At 36.9% G+C, this 13,271-nt stretch overlaps 1 protein-coding gene across 5 annotated transcripts in view; it reads left to right on the top strand.

Moving 5' to 3' along the window:
- Positions 1–13,271, top strand: part of SMARCC1 (SWI/SNF related, matrix associated, actin dependent regulator of chromatin subfamily c member 1) — a 187,467-nt gene that overhangs the window by 87,368 nt on the left and 86,828 nt on the right. For all 5 annotated transcript variants that reach the window (XR_005021809.1, XM_036868447.1, XM_036868446.1 and 2 more), the window contains exons 13-18: positions 2,684–2,721; positions 5,481–5,602; positions 8,490–8,561; positions 10,945–11,058; positions 11,635–11,788; positions 12,833–12,946. Coding sequence is in view for 4 of the 5 variants with exons in the window: in XM_036868447.1 (XP_036724342.1) it covers positions 2,684–2,721; positions 5,481–5,602; positions 8,490–8,561; positions 10,945–11,058; positions 11,635–11,788; positions 12,833–12,946 (614 nt within the window). In the remaining variant the exon portion in view is untranslated. The remainder of the gene's footprint in view (positions 1–2,683; positions 2,722–5,480; positions 5,603–8,489; positions 8,562–10,944; positions 11,059–11,634; positions 11,789–12,832; positions 12,947–13,271) is intronic.

Here is a 13,271-nt window from a genome sequence, read left to right as displayed (position 1 = left end):
TTCTCTGATTGCTGTGGCTAAAACCTCCAAAACTATGTTGAATAATAGTGGTGAGAGTGGGCAGCCTTGTCTTGTTCCTGATCTTAGTGTAAATGGTTTCAGTTTTTCACCATTGAGGACGTTGTTGGCTGTGGGTTTGTCACACATGGCCTTTATTGTGTTGAGGTAGGTTCCCTCTATGCCCACTTTCTGGAGAGGTTCTATCCTAAATGGGTGTTGAAATTTGTCAAAAGCTTTTTCTGCATCTATTGAGATGATCATATGGTTTTTATTCTTCAGTTTGTTAATATGGTGTATCACATTGATTGATTTGCGTATATTGAAGAATCCTTGCATTCCTGGGATAAACCCCACCTGATCATGGTGTATGATCCTTTTAATGTGCTGTTGGATTCTGTTTGCTAGTATTTTGTTGAGGATTTTTGCATCTATGTTCATCAGTGATATTGGCCTGTAGTTTTCTTTCTTTGTGACATCCTTGTCTGGTTTTGGTATCAGGGTGATGGTGGCCTCGTAGAATGAGCTCAGGAGTGTTCCTCCCTCTGTGTATAGCAGTTTTCAACATTTGATATCTTTTTGTTTGTTTATTTTCTCTTCCATCTCCTGCCACTCTTAACTGGAATATAAACTCCATAAAGACAGGGACTTTTTCTTGTTCATCATTGTGTCTTTAGCATTTTTTTAAAAAATAAATTTATTTGTTTATTTTATTTTATTTATTTTTGGCTGCACTGGGTCTTCATTGCTGCACGCGGGCTTTTCTCTAGTTGCAGCGAGCAGGGGCTACTCTTTGTTGTGGTGTGCGGGCTTATTGCTGTGGCTTCTCTTGTTGCGGAGCATGGGCTATAGGTGCATGGGCTTCAGTAGTTGTGGCACACGGGCTCAGTAGTTGTGGCTCGCAGGCTGTAGAGCGCAGGCTCAGAGTTGTGACGCACGGGCTTAGTTGCTCTGCGACATGTGGGATCTTCCTGGACCAGGGCTCAAACCCATGTCTTCTGCATTGGCAGGCAGATTCTTAACCACTGGACCACGAGGGAAGCCCGTGTCCTTAGCACTTGGACGGTGGCTGGTGCATAAAATTTAGTTAAATGTTCGAAGGCTGGTTCCTTATAACCTGTTAAAATACTACTCATCTTCTTATATCCTCTAAAGTAGGGGTTGGCAAACTTTTCTAAAAAGGGCCAGATAGTAAATATTTTAGGCATTTTGGGCTATAAGGTCTAAGTTACAGCTAGTCAGCTTTGCCATTGTAATGCAGATACAGCCATTCATAATATATAAACAAATGATCACGGTTTATTCCAATAAAACTTTTATTTACAGACACTGAAATTTGAATTTCAATTAATTTTTGATATGTCATGATATATTTATTCTTCTATTGATTTTCTCTTTAACCATTTAAAAATAAAAAAATCATTCTTCACTTACAGGTGTGATAGGAATCCCCAAGACCATCCCCAGGTTTGGAGATTCTCTAGAAGGACTGATGGAACTCAGGATATAGTTGTACTTATGGCTGACATGTCACAGCAACATAGGAAGCATAAACAGATCATAAGGGGAAATAACACAGGCAGAGTCTGGGTGCAGGCTTCCTTACGCTCTCTCCCTTACGTGAGGGATCGCACAGAGTGCGCTCTTCCCACAGCAACACACATGCAGTGTTTCCACCTAGGGAAGCTTGTTTGAGATCAGTGTTTCTACTGGTAATGTAGGGTACCCTCTGCCTAACACATACTAGAATTTCAGGCTGCAGAAGTTTATCATAAGCTGTGTTGTGCACAGTCTAGGCACAGCGAACCACCCTTCTTATCAGTTAACTGTTGACTAGGAACACACTAAGAGTCAATTTCCCAGATTCCATACAAAAACAGGCAGTGGGCCTGATTTAGCTTGTAGGCTATAGATCCTGACCCCTGTCTAAGCAGTTTATTTAGTGCTTTTCAAATAGCAGATTCTTGGAAATATTTGTTTGAAGGAATAATGGAAAAAAATGGCTTCCTTGTGTTCTCTTTAAACTTTACAGTGCCTTAGTCACTGCCAAGGGTCATAATAATTATATAAAAAATAAAATGTTACAGGAACTTAACCGTGTAATTATTTGTGCTGTAACCTCTTACCTTTTCCACCGTGGAACTTTTACTTTTCACTATGGAAGTCAGCTGCCTAGTTTAAATTATACATGGATTTGCCTTTGTTCTTTTGCAAGACTAACATTTAGGTCCTGTAGTCCCCTATCCTCAGAAGGTATTAACACTCTTGGCAGGACTTTGTCTGTAGGGATTGATTATCACCTCCTTCTTTACTCCTCATTCTTTACTCATTTCCTCTGGGATCCGAAATGTCATTACTTTGTTTCACTAAACCTCTGGAGGCAAGAGCCCAAACCAAGTTCCTTACCTATTATTAAGTAAGATCATGACTAAGATTGTAGCCCAAGTAGTATTTAATTATAAGTTCCCTATTGTTGGAGAATTTTAATGATTTGTGCTTTGAATTTTTACTCACCTCTATGCTTCTGTGTACAATTCTAATTTACTGAATTATTCAAGGTGAATTAGCTTTAATAATGCTGTTTCTTTCCTTTTCTCTGTCCAGTATCATTCCTTAAACCTTAAGGTTTCCAGGTAACCGAGAGAGCATTTACCTGTTAAATGAATTACGTGTTTTGATTTTGCAGATGAGCAGGATGAAGAAACAGTCACAACAGGAGGAAAGGTAATGATTTAGCTAGGCCTGGTGCAACAGTAACTCTAAGGGTCCTGTGTATCAAGCAGTAGAAACACTGATTTGGAAGTTTCCTTAGAAATATTCCATTTTGAGGTCCTTCTGATTTTTTAATTTCTTTTTAACACACCCCCAAAATAGTGTGTCTTTCTTGACCCACCCCCCAAATTTTATCAAGAGGAATTTGCCATTTTCCCAGGTAGTATTCCTCATATGCTATAGTTTCTGGTTCCATTACTCTCCTGGTTGCAAGTTAATAATCAGAGCTGCACAATATTCCAGATGAGCAGGGACCGTGCCTTGCTTTGATTTTCTCACTCCCATTTCTATTAGTGCAGCCCCAGCCCACAATTGATGTAGCCTTTGATCATACTCTTCACCTTTTTTGAGCCTTAAAGTCAGCTACTTCCTGTTTCATCAATTTTGCTGCGGAGACATGTCAATAATTAGGCTGTAGGATGGTGTTGGATTTTAGGCAAGGTTTTATTTCTCTTTAAATAAATGGCACCTTGTTTATTCAGGTTGTCATTTCTAACTGTGTTAAGATGTGTAACTAATTCTTAATCTCCTTGAAATAACTTCCTTAATGCTGAAAATGGTTAGTTCTTTTTTTTCTTTTTCAGTGAGTCAGAGAACTTCCCCCATAGTGACACTTATTGTTGTTTTTTACACAGTCATGAAATGAAAATATTCATGACTGGATTTCAAGGAAAAGTATTTCAAGAAACTCTTCTACAGATGGCTCTTCAGCTGAACTGTTCTTATGATTTTTTTCTTTAAAATCAAACTTCTTGATTCAAATAGCTACTCATAAACATTTATGAATATTACATTTGTAAAAAGATGTCATCTTTTAGAGTAGAAAGTATCGGGTGGCAATAAAGGAGGCCAAAATAGAAAACCAAAGAATTACGCCCCCCCCCCTTTTTTTTTTATGCCAAAGGTGGGAGTACTTTTGAAACTATGGACAAGTCTGTTATGTAACGTAAACCTAAGATGGTTAGAGGTGGTTACTCTAACACCAGTCCCATGATGTCATCCTGCTTCTTTCCTCACTGAGATGACTAAACTGTAGACTGTCAGCCTTTATTCATTTCAATACCAGCCTCTCCCTAGTTTTCCTGAATAAAGAAAATTTTCTGAATTGAATCACATTGAATTGTAGAACCTATGCCACAAAAACAAATTAACCATGAGCATAGATTTTGCTAGCTTCCCTTGTTTGGGAAATAAAATTCCTTACCTTTGTCATCAATATTAACACATTTGTTTCAATATCATTTAAGTAACAACCAGAGTTTCCTTGATGATTTCATGCATTAAATTTTTTTTTTGGTATTCACTGATCTTAAGGAAACTACTGTCTTAAGTTTCTAGCAGTAACTAGATCCTCACCTAAAATAACATAACACAGGAAATTTAGGTTGATTTAAGTTAAAGGTAGAAATTAAACTATGGAACCATTGTAAAAGAATATGATGCAAAATTTGACTGGTTTCTTAACAGAAAAGAATTTTATAAGATTAAAAACATAAAAACACCACAGATAAAAGGTTGATAGATAGAACTCTACACAATTTGAAAATATCTGAATGTTAATAAGCTTATTTCCTGTAGTATTCTTTGTAAAAATGTTTAATCTGAAGTTAATTATGAAGAATCATTGTGATAAATAGAGATTGGTAGATGCTCTACAACCTGTCTGGTCTGGATTCTTCAAGAATTTTAATGTCATAAAATCTCCCCCAAAAAGGAGTCAGGGGTTAAAGGAGACATGAATATCATATATAATATGGACTCCTTGATCAGGTTTTGTATTGAGGAGAAAAATCTGTAAAGGACATTTATGGGACACTTGGATCCCCTTGAATATAAAGAGTATGTTAGATAATATTATTTGAAAGTAATTATTACTGGGGGAATTCCCTGGTGGTCCAGTGGTTCGGACTCCGTGCTTTCACTGCTGTGGGCCTCGGTCGGGGAACTAAGATCCCACATGCAGCCAAAGAAAAAAAAGTAATTATTACTGTTTACTGGTAGCATAAAAAATGTTCTTGTGTTTTGACCTAAAGCAGTGCTTTTTGAAATTATTGTATTAGCAAAACCAGGTTTTTAGGTGGAATCATTTGCAAAACCTACATAAATGTGATAAAAGTCAGGACCAATTTTCATCAGTAAGAGTGGTTAAGAGTGTAGGCCCTCTAGCTGGGCTTTCTGGAGTTTTATCCTGTTTATGTCTTGTTAGCTCTGTGCATCATTTTCTCATCCACAAAAGAGATGATAAACAGTACCTGCTGTTATTGTGAGGAATAAGTGAGATATTGCACATATCGCTGTTGGCAGATACTTAGTACTTAGTCTTTGGGATTGGGGAAACCTTATCCTTATGTCTCAGTGTCCTTGTGTTACCTCCTTATAAATAAATTGAGAACTAGTAATTTAGATTTGTGATTCTAGGATTAGGTAAAACTAGACAAATAAGTAGCAGGCTATTGTGGAAAAAGTTTTGGGCTTTCTGAGTTGATTCCCTCATCTGTAAAAAGGAGGAATAAAATACGCTATCTCATCTGGACATCTTGTGAAGGTACCTTAAAAACTGTGAAAGGCTATTTTTACTTGAAATTTGTTCTCCTGGTCCTTGAAATTGGATCAGCTAGCTGCATTTTCTGTAACCTGCTACTAGAAGTTTGAAAGCTCTTCCATATCTCTCTGTAGTTCTCTTTCTCCGAACTTTGGCTTCTTTTCTATAGGAAGATGAAGATCCTGGCAAAGGTGATCAGAGTCGGTCAGTTGACCCTGGTGAAGATAATGTGACAGAGCAGACCAATCACATTATTATTCCTAGCTATGCATCGTGGTTTGATTATAACTGGTGAGTAGGTCGCTTACATCTGTGAACATGGTAATTAGGAGTGGGAAAACTTTCCTTGAAATTATATTGTGCTCAGAACTTCCCTGGTGGTGCAGTGGTTAAGGATCCGCCTGCCAATGCAGGGGACACGGGTTCGATCCCTGGTCTGGGAAGATCCCACATGCCGTGGAGCAGCTAAGCCCGTGCACCACAACTACTGAGCCTGCGCTCTAGAGCCCACGAGCCACAACTACTGAGCCCACGTGTTGCAGCTACTGAAGCCTGCGTGCCTAGAGCCTGTGCTCCACAACAAGAGAAGCCACCTCAATGAGAAGCCCGTGCACCACAATGAAGAGTAGCCCCTGCTCTCCACAACTAGAGAAAGCCTGCACGCAGCAACGAAGACCCAGTGCAACCAAAAATAAATAAATAAATTTATTTATTTATTTTTTTAAAAATTGTGCTCTTCTGCCCAGGTCCCCTCATCAGTAATCACTGTCACACTGGATGAAGGGGGATGGAAAGTTATTTTATTTTAACTTTGGAATGTGTTCTTTTGGTTGTTTTACTTGGGGATAGAAACTATTGTGTTGTAACTTAGGGTTATAAAATTTTGTAAACTTGAACCTGACTCATTTGGAGTCAGTTTTAGTTCAGACAGGCAAATGCTTGAGTATTTAATAATTATAAAATATTGATGTTCATTATATGATTTTTAAACATTATGGAAATATATAAAGAAAAATTCATCTTAGTACCCAATAATGGCTTCATGTTAATCGGAAACAGGAGCCCTTTCTTGTATAAACTGTGGCATGTAAGAGAGTTCAGGAAAACAACCTCTTCAACACCCTCCCTGTCATTTACCACAGCCACTGTGGCACCCTTGGAACATGGCTGGAAATAAATGGAGATGTACATATCTTACCTATTGATTACTTATGAAATGTAACTCTTTCACATCAGGCTGATTTTTGTTGGACAGTTTTTTATTTTTAAATATATGTACCAGAACTCCAAATAGATGTTAGTTTCTTTAAGGTACTTTCATTGGAAGGCTGTATACTTAGCCTAGTGATGCTGCCCTTACAATCTCGTGGTCCTGTGCTTATATATATATCTCTTTTAAAACCAACTTAAAAGAATAGGGTGGATGGTCCATTTGAGTCATACCTCATTTTTGTCCAAAACCACAAGGTATGGCCTCTACTATTGAGACTTTTCAGCATACTTTTTAAAACTAACTCTGAATGCTGTTCCTCATTGTTTTGAATAAGTAGAAGCTGAAACAGAATAAGATATCGCTTTTCTTTGAAGGTCAGTCTTCATTACATTGATTATTATGTTAAATTACTTTCAAATTTGGAAGTTTCATTATTGTTATTTGTAATTACAGATTAAGATTCAGAATGGCTTGAGAAACTAGCATTTTCCCCTCAAAAAAGGGGAAAGTCATAACAGTACATAGTTTTTTAGGTTTTTATAGGTTACAGAAACACTTCCATTTGCGTGATGATCTTTGCATGTCACAAAGTGTGCTGTTAGATGGACAGTAGAGGTATTAGTTATATCCCTATTTTATAGATAACTACAGCCTCAGTTGAAGTGGTGCAAAGTTGCAGAGTTGCTAATTGGAAGAACTCAGGTTTTCTGATTCCGAATATCCCACTCCTTCTACTACTTGACTCATTTTCAGAATGTAAGGAATCAGCTGCCAGTACTTCAAACATAGATTTTTGAAAAAGAAAGTGCTTGTGATTAAACATTCTTGTGTGTTTTGTTCTTGGTGAAATTGTTTTTGTGGCCTCTTCCTAACCTGTAACATAACAATGAGAGGTATATTAGGACCAGTTTATAATTAATTGCTTACAGTTACTCTCCTTATAATAAAACTTGGAAATTCATTATACATATATCTATGGAACATAAATTCATCTTAGAAATTATCTTCCTGTAAGTTTCCAGGTGATTCATTTTATTTATAGTATTTGGTAGTATCCAATTCAAACAATTTAAACGTTACCAAATAATGAAAGAGTGAATGCTTTTATTTGTGTTCACAGACTGTTGATTTGCTCTTTCCCATGTAATCTCTGTACGTGTTGCATATCTGGAAAGGCACTGAGAAACTAAAATGTGTCATCAGGAAAAATATTGATTAGCATTAATGTCAAAACCTTTGTGCTAAAGGTACAGTTGGTTTCATTTGTAGAGTGTTTTAGGCCTGATCATTTCACATGGTCTCTACAGTGCTTATCACCTGTAACATTTTATAAAATTATCAGTGCTTTTTATCTGAATGTTAAAAATTAGTTCTGTGATCTTTTTAAAAGCAGTAAATCACTGAACTATTTTTAAAAATTCAGTTCACCACAAAGTTTCTGAATGCTGGATGAAAAGGTGCATTAATGTTGAGCCTAAGAAACCGATTACAGTCAGTTTTGTTGTCTTTTGGTCGATCATTCATTTCACCAATTTGTTGCCATGCCAACTACTATGATTTTTGTCAGCCAATTTCCAAAGAACTTTTCCTAATTTGTGGCTCATCATCTAGTTACGGTGTGTTATGATAAGAACATAAAATCTGAAGCCTTCAGTGTGTTTATAGAACTTTTTGAGTTTGGTTATGGGAATAGAAGAACTACACTAAGTATTGGAGGTGAGAAAGGGAAAGCTTTCTTTAGCTCTATATATTATATATAACTTTATAAATATATATTACATATATTCTTTAATTTTATTATTACATACTGTTAATACATAGGAACTTGTGTAAGCCAGTTAAATTTTGCAAGTAGTGCTCAGTTTTTGGTTTTATCAGTTTCACTTTGAAAATTAAACAAGCTTAGCTCAAATTTCAGGATTTTATTTTTCAAAGAGGACTCCTAATTGTCTTTTTCCCCTTCAGTATTCATGTGATTGAACGGCGTGCTCTTCCTGAGTTTTTCAATGGAAAAAACAAATCCAAGACTCCAGAGATGTGAGTGAAATGTAAAGATGTAATCCTGATACTGTTACATATTTTAGTGGAACCAGTATTAAGAAAAATTAATATTTGGATGTGTTTGGCAGGGGGTTCTTAAAGCACCCTTCTGAGTTAATCTTTGCTATTGTCTGAAAGTTTACAAATATCTTACTCTGTTTAGAACAGTGTTCATATCTCAGCTACACATCACTCGTTGCTTCAAAGGAAATTGTTTCAAATTTTTTCTTCCTCAATCTTGAACTGTTGATACATACGCATCAGCTTTTGCAGCTAAAGATTGAATTCAGTAACAGATACTCACTAAACTGAGTTCAGTTTTCTCCCTAACTCACCTTGTGAGTACCTGTTTGTTATTGATTATATATAATCTAGGAGAAAATGAACCTTTATCTTATTTTCCTGATGAATGACTTTTAATTAAAAGAATGCCAAGGGCTTCCATGGCAGTCCAGTGGTTAAGACTCCGTGCTTCTACTGCAGAAGGCACGGGTTTGATCCCTACTCGGGGAACTAAGATCCCACATGCCACGAGTTGCGGCCAAAAAAATTTAAAATAAATAAATAAATAAGAGAATGCCGAGTATGATGATAATAGCTGCATATAAATTGATCTTAATTACATAAAGCATTGTTGTGCTTTTGCATTGGAAGCAGAATTATTAGAAGGAAGAAGTTCATTAGGAAGTATTTTTATCTTTGCCTGGTGACCCTTAATTATAGACTTCCAGAAATCCTTGCCCCCTAAAATAAATCCGTTATCTGTCACACTATAATTACCTTTCTGTGTCTTATCTTCATAGTGTTAATCTGTTTTCTGTTATACACATGTGACTGCGCAAATAGATGTCTCTTGTTTAAATTGTTTAGGGAAGGATGCTTTTACACACAAATCACATGGGTGTAATACAGAAAATCTAATAATAAATATTTTGTCGTGGTAAATTATCCATGATAGTTTGAGATTCTAAGTTTAGGTGTCAAAGCTAATTTCAGCTTTTCATAACAAAGCTGTAAGGAGTCATTTAAAACCAGAATCAAAGATTTGGCATAAGAAGCCCAGTCAGGTTTTTTCACCTATTTAGACATGGTATATTCTTCTGGCTAATTTGCCTATTGCCACCAAATTGCAAATTGCCAGTATTTATAAATACTTACAGTTCTTGGCAGTCTGCTATTTAAAAGCACAACTTAGCCCATTTAAACTTGTAAATTCACCTTTCAGTCTTTGTTTATCCAGCTGTACTTGTACAGGACTCTTTGAATAGTATACCTTTTTTACTCTGACGTAGCTAACTTCAAGCTGCTAGTCTTTTGCTTTACTTTCGTGGTAAGAAGTTTTGCTAGGTCTCTACCTTCTTTACACACTTGTTTTAAGTATTTTATGGCAGAAATGCTTGGGTACACTGTGGATGTGGAATCTGCTATGACGCAGAATCTCAGTTTTTCTCTCCTTTTTTATATGGCTTGTCTTACCTCTGAGTTTGGCTTCATAGGTTCTACTTGTTGCATAGCTGGGATCTCTAAAAAACTGATAGTCAGGAAGTATATAACCATTGTCAGAGCCAGAGCCACCACACTTTGCTGAATTCTAGCTCCACCACTTAACCAGCCTTTTGGGCTGGGACAAATTCTAGTTGTGTGTATGTGTGTGTGTGTTTTGTTTGTAATTTTCTTGGCCACTGTGCCTCACGACATGTGGGATCTTAGCTCTCTGTTCTAGTTGTGTGTGTATGTGTGTGTGTGTGTGCATTTTGTTTGTAATTTTCTTGGCCACTGTGCCTCATGGCATGTGGGATCTTAGCTCCCTGACCAGGGATCAAACCTGCGCAGCTTGCGTTGGAAGTACAGAGTCTTAACCACTCGACCGCCCGGGAAGTCCCATAGGACAAATTCTTTAACCCTAATCTATAAATAGAATAATAATAGATCCTACCTTATAGAGAGATTGTGAGTATTAAATGCATTACCACACAGAAAGTCCTTAGACCTATGGCTGGCACACAGTAAATGCTAGGTACATAGTAGTGTAGTTAGGGAGACAGCCTGAGTAACCAAGTGTTATTTGCAAATTCTGCAGGCAACTAAGGATTATTGATTGACCTCTGTGACCAAGGTTGTACTTATTTTACTTCACAGTATCTTCATCAGATTACTCTATTGTGCTTATTATATGTTAGTTGTTTTGCATTTTAGGGATTCTTACTCTGAGTTACACTTACGACTGTAAATACTCAGTACATTATCACTATTGTTTGTTGGACTGTTGTCTTAACTTTTTGTTGTATTTGGTTGGGGAATATGGAACTATTTGGCTCTATGAGTTACCGTTTCTGAAAGGATGTGTGTTCACCTTATGAATTTTGCCATTACTTTTTAGATACTTGGCATATCGAAATTTTATGATCGACACATACCGCCTAAATCCCCAGGAATATTTAACCAGCACTGCTTGTCGGAGGAACTTGACTGGAGATGTATGTGCTGTGATGAGGTAAAAAGGTCTTGACTTTTTCTCAGATATTTCACTGCAGGTGGTTACTGATACATTGCTAATGTTAGGTTGACTAAACTGGATGTTTTCTTGGTTAATAAAATACCTAAAGCATCCTTTTTTTTTTTTTTAATTTTACATTTTACATCTTTTATTGTATGGTCTAATCATAAACTGACCGTAGATGGAGAGTGGGTTAGGGTGGGGAGTGGATAAGCTCTGTGCCCTAAATCTGTCTAAAGAAAAAACCAAAATGTAGGTCTCCTCCTGTGAGTTTGGTTTATGTGTGAGCTCTTTGACCATGGACCTACATGAACATTTGTTCCCTCATTTCTGTGATTGAAATGATTAGGCTTTATACTAGGTTTGGGGGTGCTATGTTCAACATTATTTTGAGTTTGTAGAAATTGTCCCTCAAACCAAAATTGTCAGTTACTTTGTGATGGTTCATAGCCTCCAAGAGAACACGTTTACTTAGGGTTTTTTTTCTTTTGTTTTTTAATGAAATGTAATGATGCTTATGAAGATGATGAGGTACATTCTCTAGATTTTAACTTTAAGAGCTTTATCCTTCAGGGTTCATGCCTTTTTAGAGCAGTGGGGGCTTGTTAATTACCAAGTGGATCCAGAAAGTCGACCCATGGCAATGGGACCTCCTCCGACTCCTCATTTCAATGTATTAGCTGATACCCCCTCTGGGCTTGTACCTCTACATCTTCGATCACCTCAGGTAAATTAGTGCAGCCTTTTTTTCAGGTCTGGGTGGTAATAGACAACCACTTCTAGCATTTATATTCAGGCATTACTATTATAGTCATATAAAAGTGCTGTTCCTTAGCTGATAGGTTATGTTTGTTTGTATGTTGTAAATGTTTGAGTCCATAAGAATATTTAGTTGTTTAGGATAATGCTCTCCCATTAATGCCAAGAGTCTATGCTTTATCCTGTTATAGATTTGCTTTCATAACTCATGGCTCCTTTATCACTTATGCCATCAAAGACACTAGTAAAGAAGCAGACTGTATAAATGTGTTAAATTGTTTAGAACTTCTTCCCCTTCCTAACATTTGGAAAGTGGACATCTATGCACATGTTCTTTTTTTTTTTTAATCTCTTCTATAGAACTTTTTAAAAAATTTATTTAATTAATTTATTTTTGGCCACATTGGGTCTTCGTTGCTGTGCTCTGGCTTTCTCTAGTTGCGGCGAGCGGGGGCTACTCTTTATTGAGGTGCATGGGCTTCTCGTCGCTTTGGCTTCTCTTGTTGCGCAGCACGGGCTCTAGGCACGCGGGCTTCAGTAGTTGTGGCTAACAGGCTCTAGGGCACAAGCTCAGTAGTTGTGGTGCACGGGGCTTAGTTGCTCCGCGGCATGTGAGATCTTCCCAGACCAGGGCTCGAACCCGTGTCCTCTGCATTGGCAGGTGGATTCTTAACCAGGGCACCACCAGGGAAGTCCCTTGAAAAGATTATTATGTCAATCGGATTATGTATACCATTCAGTTGGAATAACACGAATCTAACCTATAAATTGCCCTCCACTGTGAAATATTAAAGAAGACTTGTCTATTTTCTCTGTGACTTAAGAGAGGCAAAAAAAAAAAATGTTTCTTACATGTTGAATTTTTGTTAGAAGTGTAGTATAAGGTGTAGGTATTTATTTTTTTGTAGAATCTCTAGTGGTTTAAGTGCCAATATTAAACATCCTTAAAAGCCTCTGTCCCCTTTACTTTGTAGAGGTTAATACAGCCATTTATCATTTATTTGACTCATAGGTTCCTGCTGCTCAGCAGATGTTAAATTTTCCTGAGAAGAACAAGGAAAAACCAATTGATTTGCAGAACTTTGGTCTTCGTACTGACATTTACTCCAGGAAAACCTTAGCAAAGGTAAGGATTTTTCTATAGGGACATACGGACTACAAGCTAGCATGTGCTCTTTGTCCTTCTTCCTTCTAAGAAGCATCATTTTCCGTAAGAAACTTGTTTTACTTTCTGTAGGGTAAGGAGGTGCTTTCTACTTAAATCTGATGACATTTTGTAAAAGTCACTTATCTTAACCTTAGTATGGTTAGAAGATAGGTATTTAAAAATAACTGTGATTAATGTGTTAAAATGAGGGGGAAGATGGAGAATTTCAACAGAGAATGGGAATATATAAAAAGAATCAAATACCTATTGAACAATTGAAAATATACTGAAATTAACCCATTGG

This window comes from Balaenoptera musculus, chromosome 11 (assembly GCF_009873245.2).
Source record: "Balaenoptera musculus isolate JJ_BM4_2016_0621 chromosome 11, mBalMus1.pri.v3, whole genome shotgun sequence".
In the NCBI taxonomy this organism is placed as follows: domain Eukaryota; kingdom Metazoa; phylum Chordata; class Mammalia; order Artiodactyla; family Balaenopteridae; genus Balaenoptera; species Balaenoptera musculus.
This window is presented reverse-complemented; position numbering and strand designations above follow the sequence as displayed.